General features: G+C 37.2%; 2 protein-coding genes across 2 annotated transcripts; both read left to right on the top strand.

The window, feature by feature from the left end:
• Positions 1–369: 369 nt before the first annotated feature.
• tspan7 (tetraspanin 7) lies at positions 370–12,260 on the top strand. Its single transcript, XM_056472106.1, has 8 exons — positions 370–581; positions 4,111–4,299; positions 5,180–5,254; positions 5,343–5,432; positions 8,280–8,441; positions 8,530–8,613; positions 11,045–11,129; positions 11,233–12,260. The coding sequence occupies exons 1-7, from the start codon at positions 495–497 to the stop codon at positions 11,111–11,113; spliced, it is 756 nt and encodes a 251-aa protein (XP_056328081.1). The 5' UTR covers positions 370–494; the 3' UTR covers positions 11,114–11,129; positions 11,233–12,260.
• A 392-nt stretch (positions 12,261–12,652) lies between these two features.
• Positions 12,653–15,095, top strand: mid1ip1l (MID1 interacting protein 1, like). The gene is made up of 2 exons (XM_056472107.1): positions 12,653–12,877; positions 14,002–15,095. Exons 1-2 carry the CDS (start codon positions 12,678–12,680, stop codon positions 14,498–14,500), a joined length of 699 nt encoding a protein of 232 aa, XP_056328082.1. The 5' UTR covers positions 12,653–12,677; the 3' UTR covers positions 14,501–15,095.
• Positions 15,096–16,109: the final 1,014 nt, after the last annotated feature.

The raw sequence follows: 16,109 nt of genomic DNA, 5'->3' as shown, positions 1-16,109 counted from the left end.
TTCAAACTACTTATTTAAATTAAGCTGAAACAACACAATTATTGATTTCAATCCATTTAGACTTGTAAAAACTAATAAGATAACTTCATTCCTTTATGTTGTGCCAACACAAATCCATTGTGTGGAATCAAACCTTGTTTACAGTGTAAACTCACCAGCAGGATTGGCTTTGAATAAATAACCTACACAATTTACTTTTTGCATTATATCACAATTGTTCAAAAAGAGAACATTTATCTGTTATATTTCTTTTACATTTTTTCTTTTAAATGTCCAATTAGTATATTTTTAGCTTTTCCCAGTCCTTTATCTTGTTTATCCGTACTTCCTGTCGGGAAAAGTCTCCACAGCATCATCATCATCATCATCATCAGCCTTCAGTTCCCAAACAAACTTCACCAACTCACACTCCGAGCCGCAACTTTTCCTCCTCCAGCTCTTTCTCCGTTGAAAACCCCCTGTCTCCAGCCAGATCCGCAGGGAAAACAGCAGAAATGTCCCCTCCGTCAGCACGGCTGCAAACCAAACCCGTGATAACGTGTCTGAAGACGTTTCTCATTTCGTACAGTTTGATTTTCTGGGTGAGTTTGTGTTTTGATCGGGTTTGCCGTTAGCTTGAGGCGGCTATCAGCGCTGCTAACTCTGAACAATGGGCTCGCCGACTAACAGTTTCAAGCTAGTTGAGACTTTAACTACTAGCTTCGTTTTCCTTATATCAAACAAGACCCATTTCTAATCTTTATTTAGTTATTTATTTAAGTTAGCTTTACTTACTCGTATAACAAAAGCTGCATATAAATCCCATCGACGACCTTATATTAACTTACCGGTTTATTTAGGATGTGTCGATTAATGTGACGTTTTTGGTAACGTTATCATTAGTAGTATATCAAAAGTAACGTTATAACGTAAAACACAAGTTTCGGGATTTACAATTTAATTTCTTCCAGATTAAGAATTTTTTTGTCGTTTAAGCACTTTGGATAGAAGTTACATTAGTTTTGGTCGATGTTCAAATATCGATTTATGCAGAAAAATATTGATTTATACTGGGAACTGATATAAACTGTTCATCAAACGTGGCTGAAATGAGTGCTGCAGTACTTTGATCTCCAGTATTTATTGCTTTTCACTGTGATTTTTCTGCAGGCAGGGACAGATGGTCATGTTTATAACCCCTGGTTAGACAGGAAAGTGGAGGCAGAAAATTAGAGCTTAGTAAGTCAGTGGCTTGTTTAAGTTATGAACAATTCCAGCGTTATGGATGTGACATTTGCAGCAAAAACTACAAACATACATTGACAGAGAAAGTATATGTTGACATAATATTGAAACGTATGTTTATATTTTCCAAAACAACCAATCACAGCATTATGGGTTCAGAAATATATCAATCTGTAAATATGTTTTATATTTTAAATGAGGAAAATAAACATGCGTTATGGGTGTGACCAAAACAGTTAGCGAGTTTACAGTGTACAACATACTTTGTAGAAATTCTGTGAATTAAACTGCACAATCCAAAAGAAACAATGATCAAAGAATCATGATCAAAAAATCAAAAGGATGAGCGTTGGCTCTCCATAGAAGGGAAATAATTGATTTTATTTTACTTTACATTTGTGCATTTAAGAGAGAAAAAACATGTTTATGGATATGACAGATGTGTGACTTTGCTTTAGCCGTGGTAAATCATATTTACCACACCAAATTATTATAAACAAAATGTTGCAAGTTTTACAATGCTTAATATTATAAATATTACAGGTCTTTTACCAACATATATGGGTCAAATATAAGTTATCCGATTTTGGTATCCACGAATATTATATTACACAGAAAGCATATTAAATGCAAGTAAATGCCATACTTTTCAAATAACTTTTGTGGATAATAAACTGTCAACGCACTGGTGAAATGTTTTTCCCATTTACATTCAGTTGCAGATGTATTGTAAAAAAAAATCAAACAACATAAAAATCTGACTTGTGCTTATTTATTTGTGAGATACAGGACATTACTGCAATATTTTCTGCTATATCAATACAAGGATGCTCATATTAAGGTAAAGTTCACACATTCAGTTTTTCTCCTTAATAATATATTTACAGAAAAGCATTCTCAAATACTTGATCATAACACAGCCCCATGAATATTACAGGACAACTATGTTTATGGTCAAATAAATAGTGCTAATGTTGTTTTAAAATCATATTTACATGTGATTTCAGACCCAATATTCAAAGTACAATGGTATTATTCGATATAAGGAGCATGTCACAAGTTGTCACTGAATGAATGCCCAAATATATTACGAATATATTTATATTTTATACATATTACCAATATTTTATAATACAATTTGTTTGGAAAATAAAATCAATTTCTTTACAGTCCACTAGATTGTGTTGTTGAACTTTATATTATTTTCTTAGATAAGCTGGGAAACCTTTAGCATGCAGGAAGCTAGTAAAATAAAGACAGACGACTTTCATTGTTGTTAGTCAGTTTGTCTGCTTGACAATCCTATTTAGTATTTTAGCAATAAAATTAAGGTAGATAAATAAACCTTTCTAAATAGTAAAAATGGATGTTGTAAAAGTCATCCTTTGAGGGAAAAGTTAATAAATTGCGATATATGACATAATTTCGCAATTTATTTAATCACACAACTGTATTTCCTTGACAATTTGCTCAGTCTTATTTGCAATTGAATTTTATTTAATCACCCAGCCCTAATAGCTGTATTACACTATTTGTTGTAGATTAATCCTAAATTTGTAACGATCGAAGAGAGTTCGCCTCTCGCCTCATTCAAATCACAATTATAAAAGCATTTAGGCCTTCCTGTAAAACACAATGATGACAGAAGTTGTGGTGGGTTTAAAAGGTATTTTCTGTCACTACTTGTTTAGCCTGCATTAATGGATTCAGTGAAGCTGCACGATTAATCAATAAAAGATCGAGATCTCAACACCCACGCAACTCTAAATGATGATGATTTGCATATGTTTATTAATCCTTCGAATCGCTGCATTCAAATCTGTGTTTGAAACATAACTAGAAAGAGATTCAGTCTTTAGTCTTGAGTTAGTTATGAAGTTACAAACAGAAATAACACAAAAGTACTGTGATAACAGCTTATTGTTTAGATAAAACCACTGCCTTGTATGGTAAAGATTACAATCACCAGTTGTAGGCAGCAATTAAACCTTAATTAACCAATAGGTGGCGACAACTAGCCATCAAAAATATGACACTGAATAATTCTTCATAATTATTCACTGAATAATGATGCATCTAGCAATGAAACATGAAGTTTTATAAATGAATAACTGAATCATTTATTGAAAAAGAGACTAAAAATATATATGGTTTGTGCAAAATATAATGTTGATTTATACATTTAGCATTATCAGCAGTAACAGTGAATTACTGAATATTTTACAGATTATTTTTATTCAGCTGATTATTTCTTCATTTTATTTTTAATTAAATTACAGGTTCTAAGTTCTGTTTGTTAAAACCAAAAGTGTCTTGCAGTACTGTTTTTGTAATAAACAGAAAGCAAATTACATTTGTCTCCTCCCCTTTTTGGCTGATCCGAAAAATATGATCTATGACTAAAAAGCCATAATGCAATCCGTTACAACCACTAATAAACTGTACTCGCATACAAGCAATTTAATATGCTATTAAGCAAATCAGAAGAGTTTGATTGTATAATGTCGCAAAATATAAACTACACAGATCTTATCTTAAAAGTTTGGAGATATTATAAACACATTGTGATTTTATTTTCTAAAGCTGCATTGAAAACAGTATGTGCTGTAAAAAGCACTATGCAGATAAAAACAGACTCTGCTTGTATTTATTTGACCAGTTTCTAAATAGGTCAAGGCTTATGTTTGCTCACTAGAGATAACTTGAGCATTCCCAGATTTTTTTTTTCAATGCTCTAAACTATCTGAGTTTTGAAGCTGAAGTGTAATTACAAGGTTTACATGGCTGTTATCAAGATTCAGGACGGGCGACACAAAGTTCTGTAATCCCCCAGGCAAATTCATAAGCACATGGAATATGTCTAAGAGTTCTTACCTCTCTGTGTAGTTCACAGGGGTGATCCTGTTGGCTGTGGGAGTCTGGGGAAAGGTTAATTTGGAGTTCGACCTCCTTGTGAAATCAGAACATGGCACCAATGCTCCATATGTCCTCATCGGGACCGGAGCTGTCATCATCATCTTCGGGCTGTTCGGCTGCTTCGCGACCTGCCGTGGAAGTCCATGGATGCTGAAACTGGTCAGTTCTAGAGACCTCACAACACTAAGAGTGAAGAAATGGAAAAAAAAGTTAAATTAGTTACGGCACATTTTTAAATATGCTCCTATTTGAATACAAATACTCTTGTGACACAATTTTCCAGTCATGTGAAAAAAAAAATGCATGTAATGTCCCTTTAAATTGATCATTTCAAACGTGTGCCATGCTTTAAAATTTCTTTGACAAATGAGTGTGCAATATTAATTTTTATTTTATTTTTTTAAACTAATAACCATATTTTATTGTGTGTGTGTGTGTGCTTTTCTGCTGGTGCATTGGTTGATTTAGTCATGGATTAATTAAAAAATAGTCTGACGCGACAAGTTCCTGTCTTAACGAGTGATTCATGGAATTATTCATTTAGAGGATTTCTTCAAAACAGCTGATTCATTTTTAGAAACAAAGCAGGTCATTGTGTTTATGAAGGAATCGTTGAATCCTTTATAGCTTTAATTATTTGTGTAATATTTTGCTTTCAAAGTTTGTCACATTCTTTTTTGTTTGTAATTTTAAATGTTACTTTATAATTATATGCATTTAATATATATTATTTAGTTATATATTAAATCTGTGTTATTTAATATATTTTATTTCAAGTAACAAAAATGATTATAGTTAACTATTAAAACTCAGACTTAATTTTGTAGCAGTTTTTTAATAATGAATGTCAAGCCTCAAATGAAATGAAAAGAAAGTTAAATAGCTAATGTAATGTTTATTTTGACCTCAGAATGTTGCCGATATATTTACCCTATATTCTGAATATTTTAAGATTTTCAGGCTTTATTGAATTTTTTTGTATTTTGAACCTTTTTCTTGTTGATTTGTCTTTTAAGCATCTTTTTCTCTGCTTCTGCAGTATGCCATGTTCCTGGTGCTTGTGTTCTTAGCTGAACTAGTGGCAGGTATATCTGGATTTATTTTCAGACATGAGGTAATTCAATTTCTTTGAGCTTTTACATATTGTTTTTGTCACATCATCCACTGTCTCCAGCCAAATAATGTTTGTTCTTTTTATTTAGATAAAAGCAGTGCTTCAGGGGGCCTACCAAACTGCTGAAAAGAGTTACAATGGTAAAGATGATGAAGATCTGGACCGGATCCAAAGAACGGTAAGTTTGAATTTGTTTTAGCAGAATCAGTACAAAACATCAGGGTAAACACCAACCTTCACTCATACGCTTAAAATGTTATTTTAAGCATTGTACTTTATTTATTTCAAGAGTTCACACTTAGCTGATGATTGATAATCAAGCTTGCTTGGCACGATGTCCTGGGAGAGAGCCCTGAGCTTATGAGATCCTTGAGTTTGAGCTCAGGTAGATCTCGATGAATTCCGCCTGGCTTATTTCTGGCTAATGACAGATATAGGATGGCTGAGGAGAGGTGTACTCGCTAAGAGGTTGGCTATGGTATCAATTTGGTATATTCAATTTACTTAGGTTGCATGTTTTTGGGACTGTGGGAGGAAACCGGAGAACCCGGGGAAAACCCACATGAGCACGGGGAGAACGAGCAAACTTAGTAGGGACTTAACCAGAGATATTCTTGCTGTGAGGCAACAGAGCTAATCACTGAGCCACCATGTCACCCATCTGGAAAGGTGCGGGAGTAGAGGGGATTCTTCAAGATGAAAATATTAAAATAAGGAAACTCTGGTTATTTATAGTGAGTTAGGAATCATCTGATTGGAGAATCAATCATGAGCTGATGTGGGACCAGCTGAGAACAATCATAAGCACGTGATCCTCTCGAAATTAGTTTATAAATAAAATTCACTTCATACAAGACTTACACACGCATATACACTGAAAGGTGAAAACCTATTTGTGACTTTTGTAGGAATATTTTGATGATAAAACATATTTTAAAGGGCACATATGATGAAAATCAACTTTTGTAAGCTGTTTGAACAGAACTGTGTGCAGGTATAGTGTGTCCACAGTCATCCAGCAGTTGATAGAAACACAATAAGTTAAAAAACGATCCAAATCCCAGTGATTTTTGAGACGCACCACAACGGGACGTAGGAGTGCAGTTCCAACTCTCTGTGATCAGCTGCTGCTGAAGAATTAGTTTTACAAGTTTAAAACGTTTTTAAAACAGAGCATGTTTGTAATAAAGACGGTAAAATCGCTGTAAATCTTATCTGCTATAATCACTACGGCCACATGGTGTCAGTAAACGCTAGTGTGTGTGTGTGTGTGTGTGTGTGTGTGTGTGCGTGTGTGTGTGTGTGTGTGTGTGTGTGTGTGTGTGTTTACTGCAAACTGCAGACTCATCATTTCAGAAAGGCTTGAATAGACGACACCACAAATACATCAAATAAACTTACTTGGTATTTTTGACTAGTGACCTTATTTCATTTTCATCCCTGTCTTTATCAATCACTGACTGCTATTTATTTGACGTAACACCGGAGAAAAAGACAAGCATGTCAGAACGGTGGGCGGGGAGAAGCAGCTCATTTGGATTTAAAGCCACAGGCTACAAAAACAGCTACATAGCCCTCAGACACCAAAATGGGCAGATTGTACATTTATATAATAAATAATCTGAAGGGTATTGTAATGTGTATTTATGTAGCGCATTTATCGTGTTTGGCCATACACCCAAAGCGCTTCACAATCATGAGGGGGGTCTCTCCACACCACCAGTAGTGTGCAGCATCCACTTGGATGATGTGACGGCAGCCACAGGACAACGACGCCAGTGCGCTCACTACTCACCAGCTATAGGTGGAGTGGAGAGACAGTGATGGAGCCAATTCGGTGGATGGGGACGATTGGGAGACAATGATGGGTAAGGGCCAATGGAAGGAATTTGGCCAGGACACCGGGGTTACACCCCTAGTCTTTACGAGAAGTGCCATGAGATTTTTAATGACCACAAAGAGTCAGGACCTCGGTTTAACTTCTCTTCCGAAAGACACTGACAGTATAGTGTCCTCTTCACTTTACTGGGGCATCAGAACTCACACAGAGTGGTTGAGCGCCCCCTGCTGGTCTCTCTATAACCACTTCCCTGCTTGGTTTCATGTGAGTAACCGGTCTTGGGCTGCAGGGTGATATGGCTGTGGCTATTTTGAGCTGAAACTTTTCAGACACATTCTGGAGACACCAAAATCCTATCTTATATCTATCTTGTAAAAGAGGTAGAATAGGTACCCTTTAATACAATGTGTAATTTTAAGTTGGGTTTATTTATAAACTATTTTCACGAGGATCACATGCTCAGCTTGAACACAGCTGGTCATGAATTAGCAATTCATGATTCACCAATCAGACGATTCCTAAGTCACTATGAATACTCTAAGTTCCATATCACAGCCATCTCCCCCCTCCACCCCTACTCCCCCTCACCCCACCTCCTTTCTTAGATATGTGGCACGGTGGCCTAGTGGTTAGCACTGTCGCCTCACAGCAAGAACGTCACTGGTTTTTGTCCTTACCAAGCCAGCCCACGTTTCTTTTTGGAGTTTACATGTTCTCCCCGTGTTCACTTGGGTTTCCCCAGGCCCCCCCGGTTTCCTCCCACTGTCCAAAAACACACAACTTGAGTCAATTTCTATCTGTTCATTAGCTTCTACAGCAGGGGGGTTTTCAAGATCTACCTGAGCTAAAACTCCCCTCTCACCCTGCAACGGGAGGGTGCCCTGGGCTCGAGGATCTTATGAGCCCAGGGCTCTATTCAGGAAATATTTTAAAGAAAATGTTTAAAAGGATAATTTAAAAATATTTATCAAATTGAAACAACTTATGACGTTTTATCATTGATGTTATTTGAATTTTTTTGTAAAATAAATGATTAAGAAACAGTCCTGATTGTAAATTATATATTGAATACAAGTGTTGCATATATTTACTACAAGTTTTGCCATGAATATAGGCAATGCTGCTGATATGGCATTAAACCATAAATAAATAATGAATGAATATATAATTTTTTTTACTTTCTAGCTGCAATGTTGTGGAGAGAAGAACTACACAAGCTGGGCCAAAACAAAGTACTTTGAAAACGAGGGCATCCCCAAAAGCTGCTGTAACGTGACTGCTGGTGTAAACTGCACTTCTGCAGAACTCAAGGATCTCAAAACGGCTGCATCTGTGGTTTATCAACAGGTAAGAACTCCGGTTTCTGAACAATCACAAATCAACAGAACTATAAGGGTCATTTGTAATTGTGGGAAACAAATTTCTCCCCTTGTAGGGCTGTTTCTCTCTGATGACCACAACGATGGAGGCCAATCTTGGAATTATTGCTGGAATTTCTTTTGGAATTGCGTTCTTCCAGGTATTTTTCGTGCAATATTTACAAAGAAATCTGCTGTGTAATTCAACAGAAATGTTCTCAGCCTTGGGTTTAATGGCTTTGTATAATTGTTATATATACCATGGGGGAAATAAGCATTGAACACAATTTTCTCATAAAAGATATATCCAAAGGTGCCGTTGACTTAAAACGTTCACCAGATGTTGGTAACAACCAAAGAAATCCAAATATGCAAAGAAAACAATATTAAAAGTTTAGAAATGAAGTTATGTGGATTAAAATGAAATGACACAGGGAAAACGTATTGAACGCAAAGAAAAGGAGGTGTGGAAAGGCAGTGAAAGCCCAGACAGGATCTGAAATCTCACGGTAGTTCTTCAGCAATCCTCTGCCCTTTTTTCATTATGAATTAATATTAGCTGCTTCAGTCCATCATCTACATTAGCAAGAGGATGAAGATAAAACCAGGGTGGACATTTCAGCAAGACAATGATCCAAAACACAGCCCAGGAAACTCTAAAATGCTTTCAGAGAAAGAAAATCAAGCTGTAGAATGGCTCAGCCAATCACCTGACTCGAATCCAATAGAGAATACAAAATGAAGATCAGATTTGATAGATGAGACCCACAGAACCATCAAGATTTTTACACTCTGTTAAACTCTGTGAAAAACTCACACCTGAGCAACTCATGTGACTTCATTCTCCATATGAGAGGCGTCTTTAAGCTGCATCACCAAAAACGCCTTTTATATAAAGTATTAAATATATTTCAGTAGTTCAGTACTTTTTCCTAGTGTTATTTTATTGCTATTACACATAACAATTTTTCCAGATTTTTTTTTTTTGTTTTGTTTTATTTTTTATGTTTGTATTGTTTGGGCTTTTACCAAAACCTGGTTCAATTCCAAGTCAACAACTCCGTTAGAAATATCATTCCCGGAAAAAAAAACATGACTATTTCCCCCCTCAGTACATAATGTAAAGCTTTAATATTATATATAAATATTATAAAAAAATTAATATTAATAGATCACTTAAAAATCCAGTGTCTTTAGAATTTACTGGGTCTATTAGTTATAGGTTTGAGTAGATATAGATTTTTTTGTTGTTCCAAATTTATTGTTGTTCCAAAAATATTATTTAGAGTTTTTTTTTTTCTTCTTCAGAAAATTTCATTTGGTCATAAAAACAAATGTTCTCATGCGGGTTATTCCATTAAATATTGATATTCTAATGCCTCTGAAATTAAAACATTGGTAGTTTGTCTTCAAACGGTCATTCATTCATTTTCCTTCTTAGTCCTTTTATTCATTAAGGGGTCACCACAACGGAATGAACTGCCAACTTATCCAGCATATGTTTTACACAGTGGATGCCCTTCCAGCCCCAACCCAGCATTGGGAAACACCCATACACTCTCATATGCACACATACATTACTGCCAATTTATTTTATTCAATTCACCTATACCACATGTGTTTAGGCTGTGGGAGAAACCGGAGCGCCCGAAGGAAACCCGCGCAAACACAACCTGCAAACTCCACACAGAAATGCCAACTGACCCAGCCTTGACTCAAACCAGGGATCTTCTAGCTGTAAGGCGACAGTGCTAACCACTGAGCCACCGTGTTGCCCTGTCCTCTAACAAATGCTCTAAATCAGTGTTTCTCAACCACGTTCCTGGAGGACCACCATCACTGCATGTTTTGGATGTGTCATTTGTCTGTCACACCCATTACAGGCCTTTCGGTCTCTGCTAATGAGCTGATGATCTGAATCAGTTGTGTTTGGTTAAGGAGACAAGGTAAAAGTGCAGAGCTGGTCGTCCTCCAGGAACGTGGTTGAGAAACACTGCTCAATCACATTTGCTCATTCATATTTTTTTATTTTGCTTTTTTTTTTAATCCATTTATAAAATCACAGTTTTTGTTAAGAGTACAGGTCATTGTGTGTCCACAATTTGTTTGTTTACTAAAGAAGTTCAACAGAGCATTTCGTTAAATGTTTGCACTCTTTCAGCCCAAATATTGATTCATTCATTCATTCATTTTCTTTTCGGCTTAGTCCTTTTATTATTCTGGGGTCACCACAGTGGAATGAACCGCCAACTTATCCACCATATGTTTAACACAGTGGATGCCCTTTCAGCTGCAACCCAATACTGGGAAACACCCAAACACTCTTGCATCCACACTCATACACTACGGCTAATTTAGCCTACCCAATTCATCTATACTGCATGTCTTTGTACTGTGAGGGAAACTGGAGCACCCGGAGGAAACTCACTCGAACAAGGGGAGAACATGCAAACTGCACACAGATATGCCAACTGACCCAGCCGAGGCTCGAACTAGCCACCTTCTTGCTGTGAGGCGATTGTGCTACCCACTGTGCCATCGTGACACCCTAAATGTTGATGAAATTTTATTAATCATTCATTTCCTTAACAGGTCATCGGGATATTCTTGGCCTGCTGCCTGTCTCGCTATATCACCAACAACCAATATGAAATGGTGTAGTGATTCTCCACCACAGGTATATTTTCTTTCATTTTCCCTTGTGTTTTGTCTTATTTAAGTATTATTTTTAGTGACACACATCGCTATGGGCTCTAACTCTCACTTTTCTTTTATTACAGGGTATCATCTGAAGATCACAGAGGGCTGAACCTGACACAAAGGGAAACCATTTAGTTTCAGTGTTGTTGTTGTTGTCTTTTGTGTGTGCGCCTTAGCTAAACATTTCATTTTAGAGAATTTCTGACTGCTTTTTAAAGAGTATTTCTTCTTGGTAAATACATTGAAGGGAATTGACCCATTCTGAAGGGATAAAGTCATTTTGCTTTTTGTTTTTTCTGGAGAGTAAATGAAACCACGATTAGATACACCGAAGTTTGTAGTAAGTGCATAAGCTTTAGCCAATGTTAAACACTCAGTCATGCAGTAAACATCACCACTGTATGCCTAGATTTTTGTTTAAGGTGGTTTAACACATGCCAAAAGTTTGAATCTGCGCCCTGAATGTTTGTTTTCTTGCGTCACGCCACCTTAAAGTTCAAAACTTGCCAAATAGTTTTTCAGAGTGACTTGCTGATAATTTTATCCACTCGAATTGTTACATATCATCAATTGTTTGTATCATCACCGGTTCATTCTCAAGAGCTAGTTTTAATACATCACGTCCATTTCTGCTTCTGTGAAAATGATTTCTGTGCGGTGTTTATTAATGTAGCAGTGATAGTGTTAATTATAAGGCTTTGGATGTGCTCAACAGAACATCGGTAGTGTGTCTTTATCTGTGAAATGTGAATTGAGTTGTTGCCCAGGCTGATCAGGTTACAATATTTAACATGTACATACAAAGCTATCGACATTATACATGCCGAGGTTGGAAAGTATTTAAAGACATCCTTGCATTTGTGAGGAAAATCAGGCGATTTGTGTGTAATCCAGATTACGTTTGCGACTATTACTCTTTTACTGTCACTCCAGCATATTCATGCTCATTCATTTTTATTGTGAGACCCTTTGTCAGCATATAGATTTACTGTTTGGGCATGTACATGCTTATATTTTTGTGAAGACAGCATTGTCAGCATCCTGTTCTTTGTTTGTGTGCAACTGTAATATGCATAGGAATAATAAACTGTTTTATATGAGCATATGATTCAGATGTGGAACCACCAGATGGCGCAGTTGATTTATTTATAAATCGGTACTCCGAAAGCCTGGCTAACAACTGACCTATATAAAGAAATTATCGTCTGCTGTAATTGAACAGAACAATTATTTTCATAAATTTTGCCTAATAACAACCTAGTCGTTTCATTGACACACACGAACTACCACTAGGAATGATTAAATTGGAATATTTTAAGGTTTTAATTTAAGGTTAGCCCTCTATTTTTTCAGTCATCACAAGTAAGAGTGCATTTTTAAGAGTAAGAGACTTTTAAGAGACAAATTAAGAGTAAAAGTTACGGAAAATGGCATCGTTTACTCGCCTTCTTCAGACGACATTATAATACAAAAGAGATACCGGCAGGGTTGAACGCGGACAACATGCTTGTGTTCTATTGGTTCGATGGCCTGTCAATCACGTACAGCGCTAAATATCATTGGACATGGTGATCCGCCCTATGACGTAAACCGTATAAATTTTGTCGGTCTCCGTCTGAGCGAACAGAAGAAGGGATCTTTCTTCTCTGCTGAGTCTACAGAAGCTTTGGCAGCTTGTTCAAGCTTTTGTAGTTTGATTTTGGGCCGGTGCACGCTTTCATCCAGGTTAGTCCTTTCGGTCTAAGCCTTAATAGATTAACTGTGTTTTTCCTTGGCATCTCAAGGTTATGTAACGCCTGTCTCGTGTGCACTGTCTTTTTCTGCACACTTATCGGTGTTATTGGATAATTATTGGGCGTTTTAGACGTCGTTAAGTTTTTTATTGGTGTTTGTAGAAACAGACTGATTTTCGACACGAGGACGTAAAGTGTCATTTAGTCCTTTTTATTACTTGGTTGGCTCTTCACCGTGGTTCATATGTACCATTTCAAATCTGGGTCTGTATGAAACTGAGCGCCTGAGCTGATTTAACCGGTGAAATCTAACGTTAGATAGTTAAATGGACTTAAACTTGTAACGTTAGTCTGCTAAATGGACAATGCATTCGCTTTTCTGCTGAAATGTAATCCTTTTTAAGCTCCCATTAACACAACTTAACATTGCTGTGAAGTTAACTCCCCGAACCAATCAAATGGAGGTGGTTTAAATGACTGTCTTGTAACCACCAATATTGTGCACGACAAATTCCCTCCTTTTTAATTGTATTTAAAACCAATTTTGTAGGTTTGGGAGCGGTTCATGACTGCAGAAACCTAAACGAGAGCCAAACGCACATCCTTAAAAACGTTTGAGGTGACGTTGGTCTTCTAATCCCACTTCCCCATGTTTACCGCTGTACTCTTGAATATTCCGTCTAAAATCACATACTAGTATGACTTCAAAACAACATTATCACTAATTTGACTGAACAGTGTTGTACTTTTGATAGTGAAATCATTAATTCAATTCACCATTATTTGTATAGCGCTTTTTACAATGTAGATTTGTCAAAGCAGCTTCACATAGAAGATAGTAAATTGAAACCTTGTCAGTATTAGCAGCCAATGACCATTTTAGTATTCGCACAGAATATTTTTCTGACATAAAGGTCAAGTGCTTAATGTGAAATACAAAATCAAATCTACCTTTAATCTTAAAAAGGGCCATCAGATGTCTGTGCAAGGTTTTAGAGCTTAAATGTGAGCCATGTCAGGGAACAACATTATGCCACAACTTCCTTTCTGATTCAATAGTTGCTGACTCTTTATTGTAAAACTAATCCAAACTGATTGTTTTTGCTTCAATTACAGCTTTGCCATGATGCAGCTCAGCAACGACAGCCACTGCAACAAGCACTCGCTGCTCAACGTCATGAACCGGTTCATCGCTGCAGCCAACAACATGGACGAAACCATCATGGTGCCAAACCTTCTGCGAGACGTCCCACTGGAAGAGCAGGAGAGCCACGCTTCTGTTAGCCACAACAACAACCATGAGCCCTCCTACCCAAGCAAACAGCGGGACATGTACGAGCACTACCTGCTCCTGAAGTCTATCAAGAACGACATGGAGTGGGGTCTTCTGAAGCGGGAGATGGCTGGTGGCGCCAGCTTTCTAGAAATGGCTGTAAAGCAAGAAGAGCCGCTGCAGATGAAAGGGGAATCTGTAGAGGAGGGCCCAGATCTGGAGGGCCAGTTCCACTATCATCTTCACGGACTCTTTTCTGTTTTGTCCAAACTAACAGTTCAGGCTGATCACCTTACGAATCGGTACAAGAGAGAAATCGGTGGGGGTAGCCTATTGCGATAGGATTGACTCATTAAGAGCTAATATAGACTGTTCGTGAACTGTTGGAATGGGAAGTGCAAGGACCTAAAGGTTTCGATTCCCCTCCTAACATCAAAAGGGTTTCTTGGCCAAAACTGGTTGTCCTGTGGCTGTGCTTTCTGGACGTTTTCCACAAGAAGGGCTATGAGGGTTTTATTTTAACTGACCATCAAGTGTGCATCTCTTCCAGTTAGGCTGTAGGTTTTTGGATCGTTAACCTCTCAATGCCACGTCAGGAAGTCCACTGTCATTTGACGCTGTAGAAGAACGTGAATGCTGGTAATTCAGTTCTTAACGTTAGTCAGCCGATGCCTTTTAATGAGGGGATTTTTACGCATTGATGCTGCTCGTGTGCACTTGTCCATGTGAAAATGGCGTGCCTTCAGTTTCCATCTCCCACTCTTGTTCAGATGTGTGCTTGTCATGCATTGTATGACTTTTGAATGGGGCCCACATGATTTTTGTATCGTCTCCCATTTCCTTTTTTGATTTGTTCAAAAAAAAAAAAAAGAATTTCAAGTTTTATATTGTGCTGTTATGTAATATAGTGACTTATTAAATAAAGCATTAACTTAAACTGCTTCTCTGCTTGTTTCCTCCTTTTCCTTCAATATGCAATAGGATGCCTCCATTTAATGGAGGGCTGGGTCAAATATCTAATCCTGAATGGAGTTAGTGAGTATCTGCTAATCTGGTTTCGTAAGCGCTGCATCACAGCCTGTGTGTGGAATGTGTCTTTACAAAGACAGGTTGGAGCATGCATTTACAAAGGTGTTCTCATGTTTGTAGTCTTCTAAAGGATCCTCTTGTGTGGAGTGGGTTTTTTATTTTTTTTTTTTGGGGGGGTGACTTGTCACAAGATTCAACGAGGTGTGTGTGTGTGTGTGTGTGTATATGGGGAAAAATTGTCTAAAAGATGGGGGTGGTTCCCTTTCAATTTAATATATATATATATATTTTTTTTTTATTATTGGCATGACAACTGTAGTGCCAAAGCATTTTTATAAAGTTTACATTAATAAAAAGAACATTAATAATAATAATCACGCTAAACCGTAGTTTAAAAAAAAAAAAGACATAACATTGGTATTTGAATACAAATAATTCTTTCTATAAACTTGCTTGTAATTTTGGGTGTAGACTAAATTATTGCAAACAATAGTTATTTTCAATAATAGGCTAAACCAACCTGTAGCACACAGAACAGACAACAAGTCATCTATGTCCTTTCATTCATCCAGGGAATGTACACGCATGCACAAACCCAATAATGACAAATATGCTGCAGAATTTGAAGGTTGAATTTTCATTCATTCATTCATTTTCTTTCGGCTTAGGCCTTTTATTATTCAGGGGTTGTCACAGAGAAATGAAACGACAACTTCTCTAGCATATGTTTTACGCAGCGGGTGCTCTTCCAGCTGCAACCCAACACTGCTGCACTACTGTCTTTGGACTGTGGGGGAAACCAGAGCACCTGGAGGAAACCCACGCGAACGCAGCGAGAACATGCAAACTCCACGCAGAAATGCCAACTGACCCAGCTGCGGGCTCGAACCAGCAACCTTCTTGCTGTAAGGTGATTGTGCTA

This window comes from Danio aesculapii, chromosome 14 (assembly GCF_903798145.1).
Source record: "Danio aesculapii chromosome 14, fDanAes4.1, whole genome shotgun sequence".
NCBI classification, from domain to species: domain Eukaryota; kingdom Metazoa; phylum Chordata; class Actinopteri; order Cypriniformes; family Danionidae; genus Danio; species Danio aesculapii.
Note: the sequence above shows the minus strand (reverse complement) of the source record. Positions and strands in the feature narration are given on the sequence as shown.

Excerpts from the sequence above, each read along its gene's own strand:
- mid1ip1l (XM_056472107.1), top strand. The coding sequence starts at position 12,678 with ATGGCCTGTCAATCACGTACAGCGCTAAATATCATTGGACATGGTGAT. Across the intron at positions 12,878-14,001 it reads CGGTGCACGCTTTCATCCAG|CTTTGCCATGATGCAGCTCA; the intron begins GTTAGTCCTTTC and ends CTTCAATTACAG.
- tspan7 (XM_056472106.1), top strand. The coding sequence starts at position 495 with ATGTCCCCTCCGTCAGCACGGCTGCAAACCAAACCCGTGATAACGTGT. Across the intron at positions 5,255-5,342 it reads GATTTATTTTCAGACATGAG|ATAAAAGCAGTGCTTCAGGG; the intron begins GTAATTCAATTT and ends CTTTTTATTTAG. Across the intron at positions 8,442-8,529 it reads CATCTGTGGTTTATCAACAG|GGCTGTTTCTCTCTGATGAC; the intron begins GTAAGAACTCCG and ends CTCCCCTTGTAG.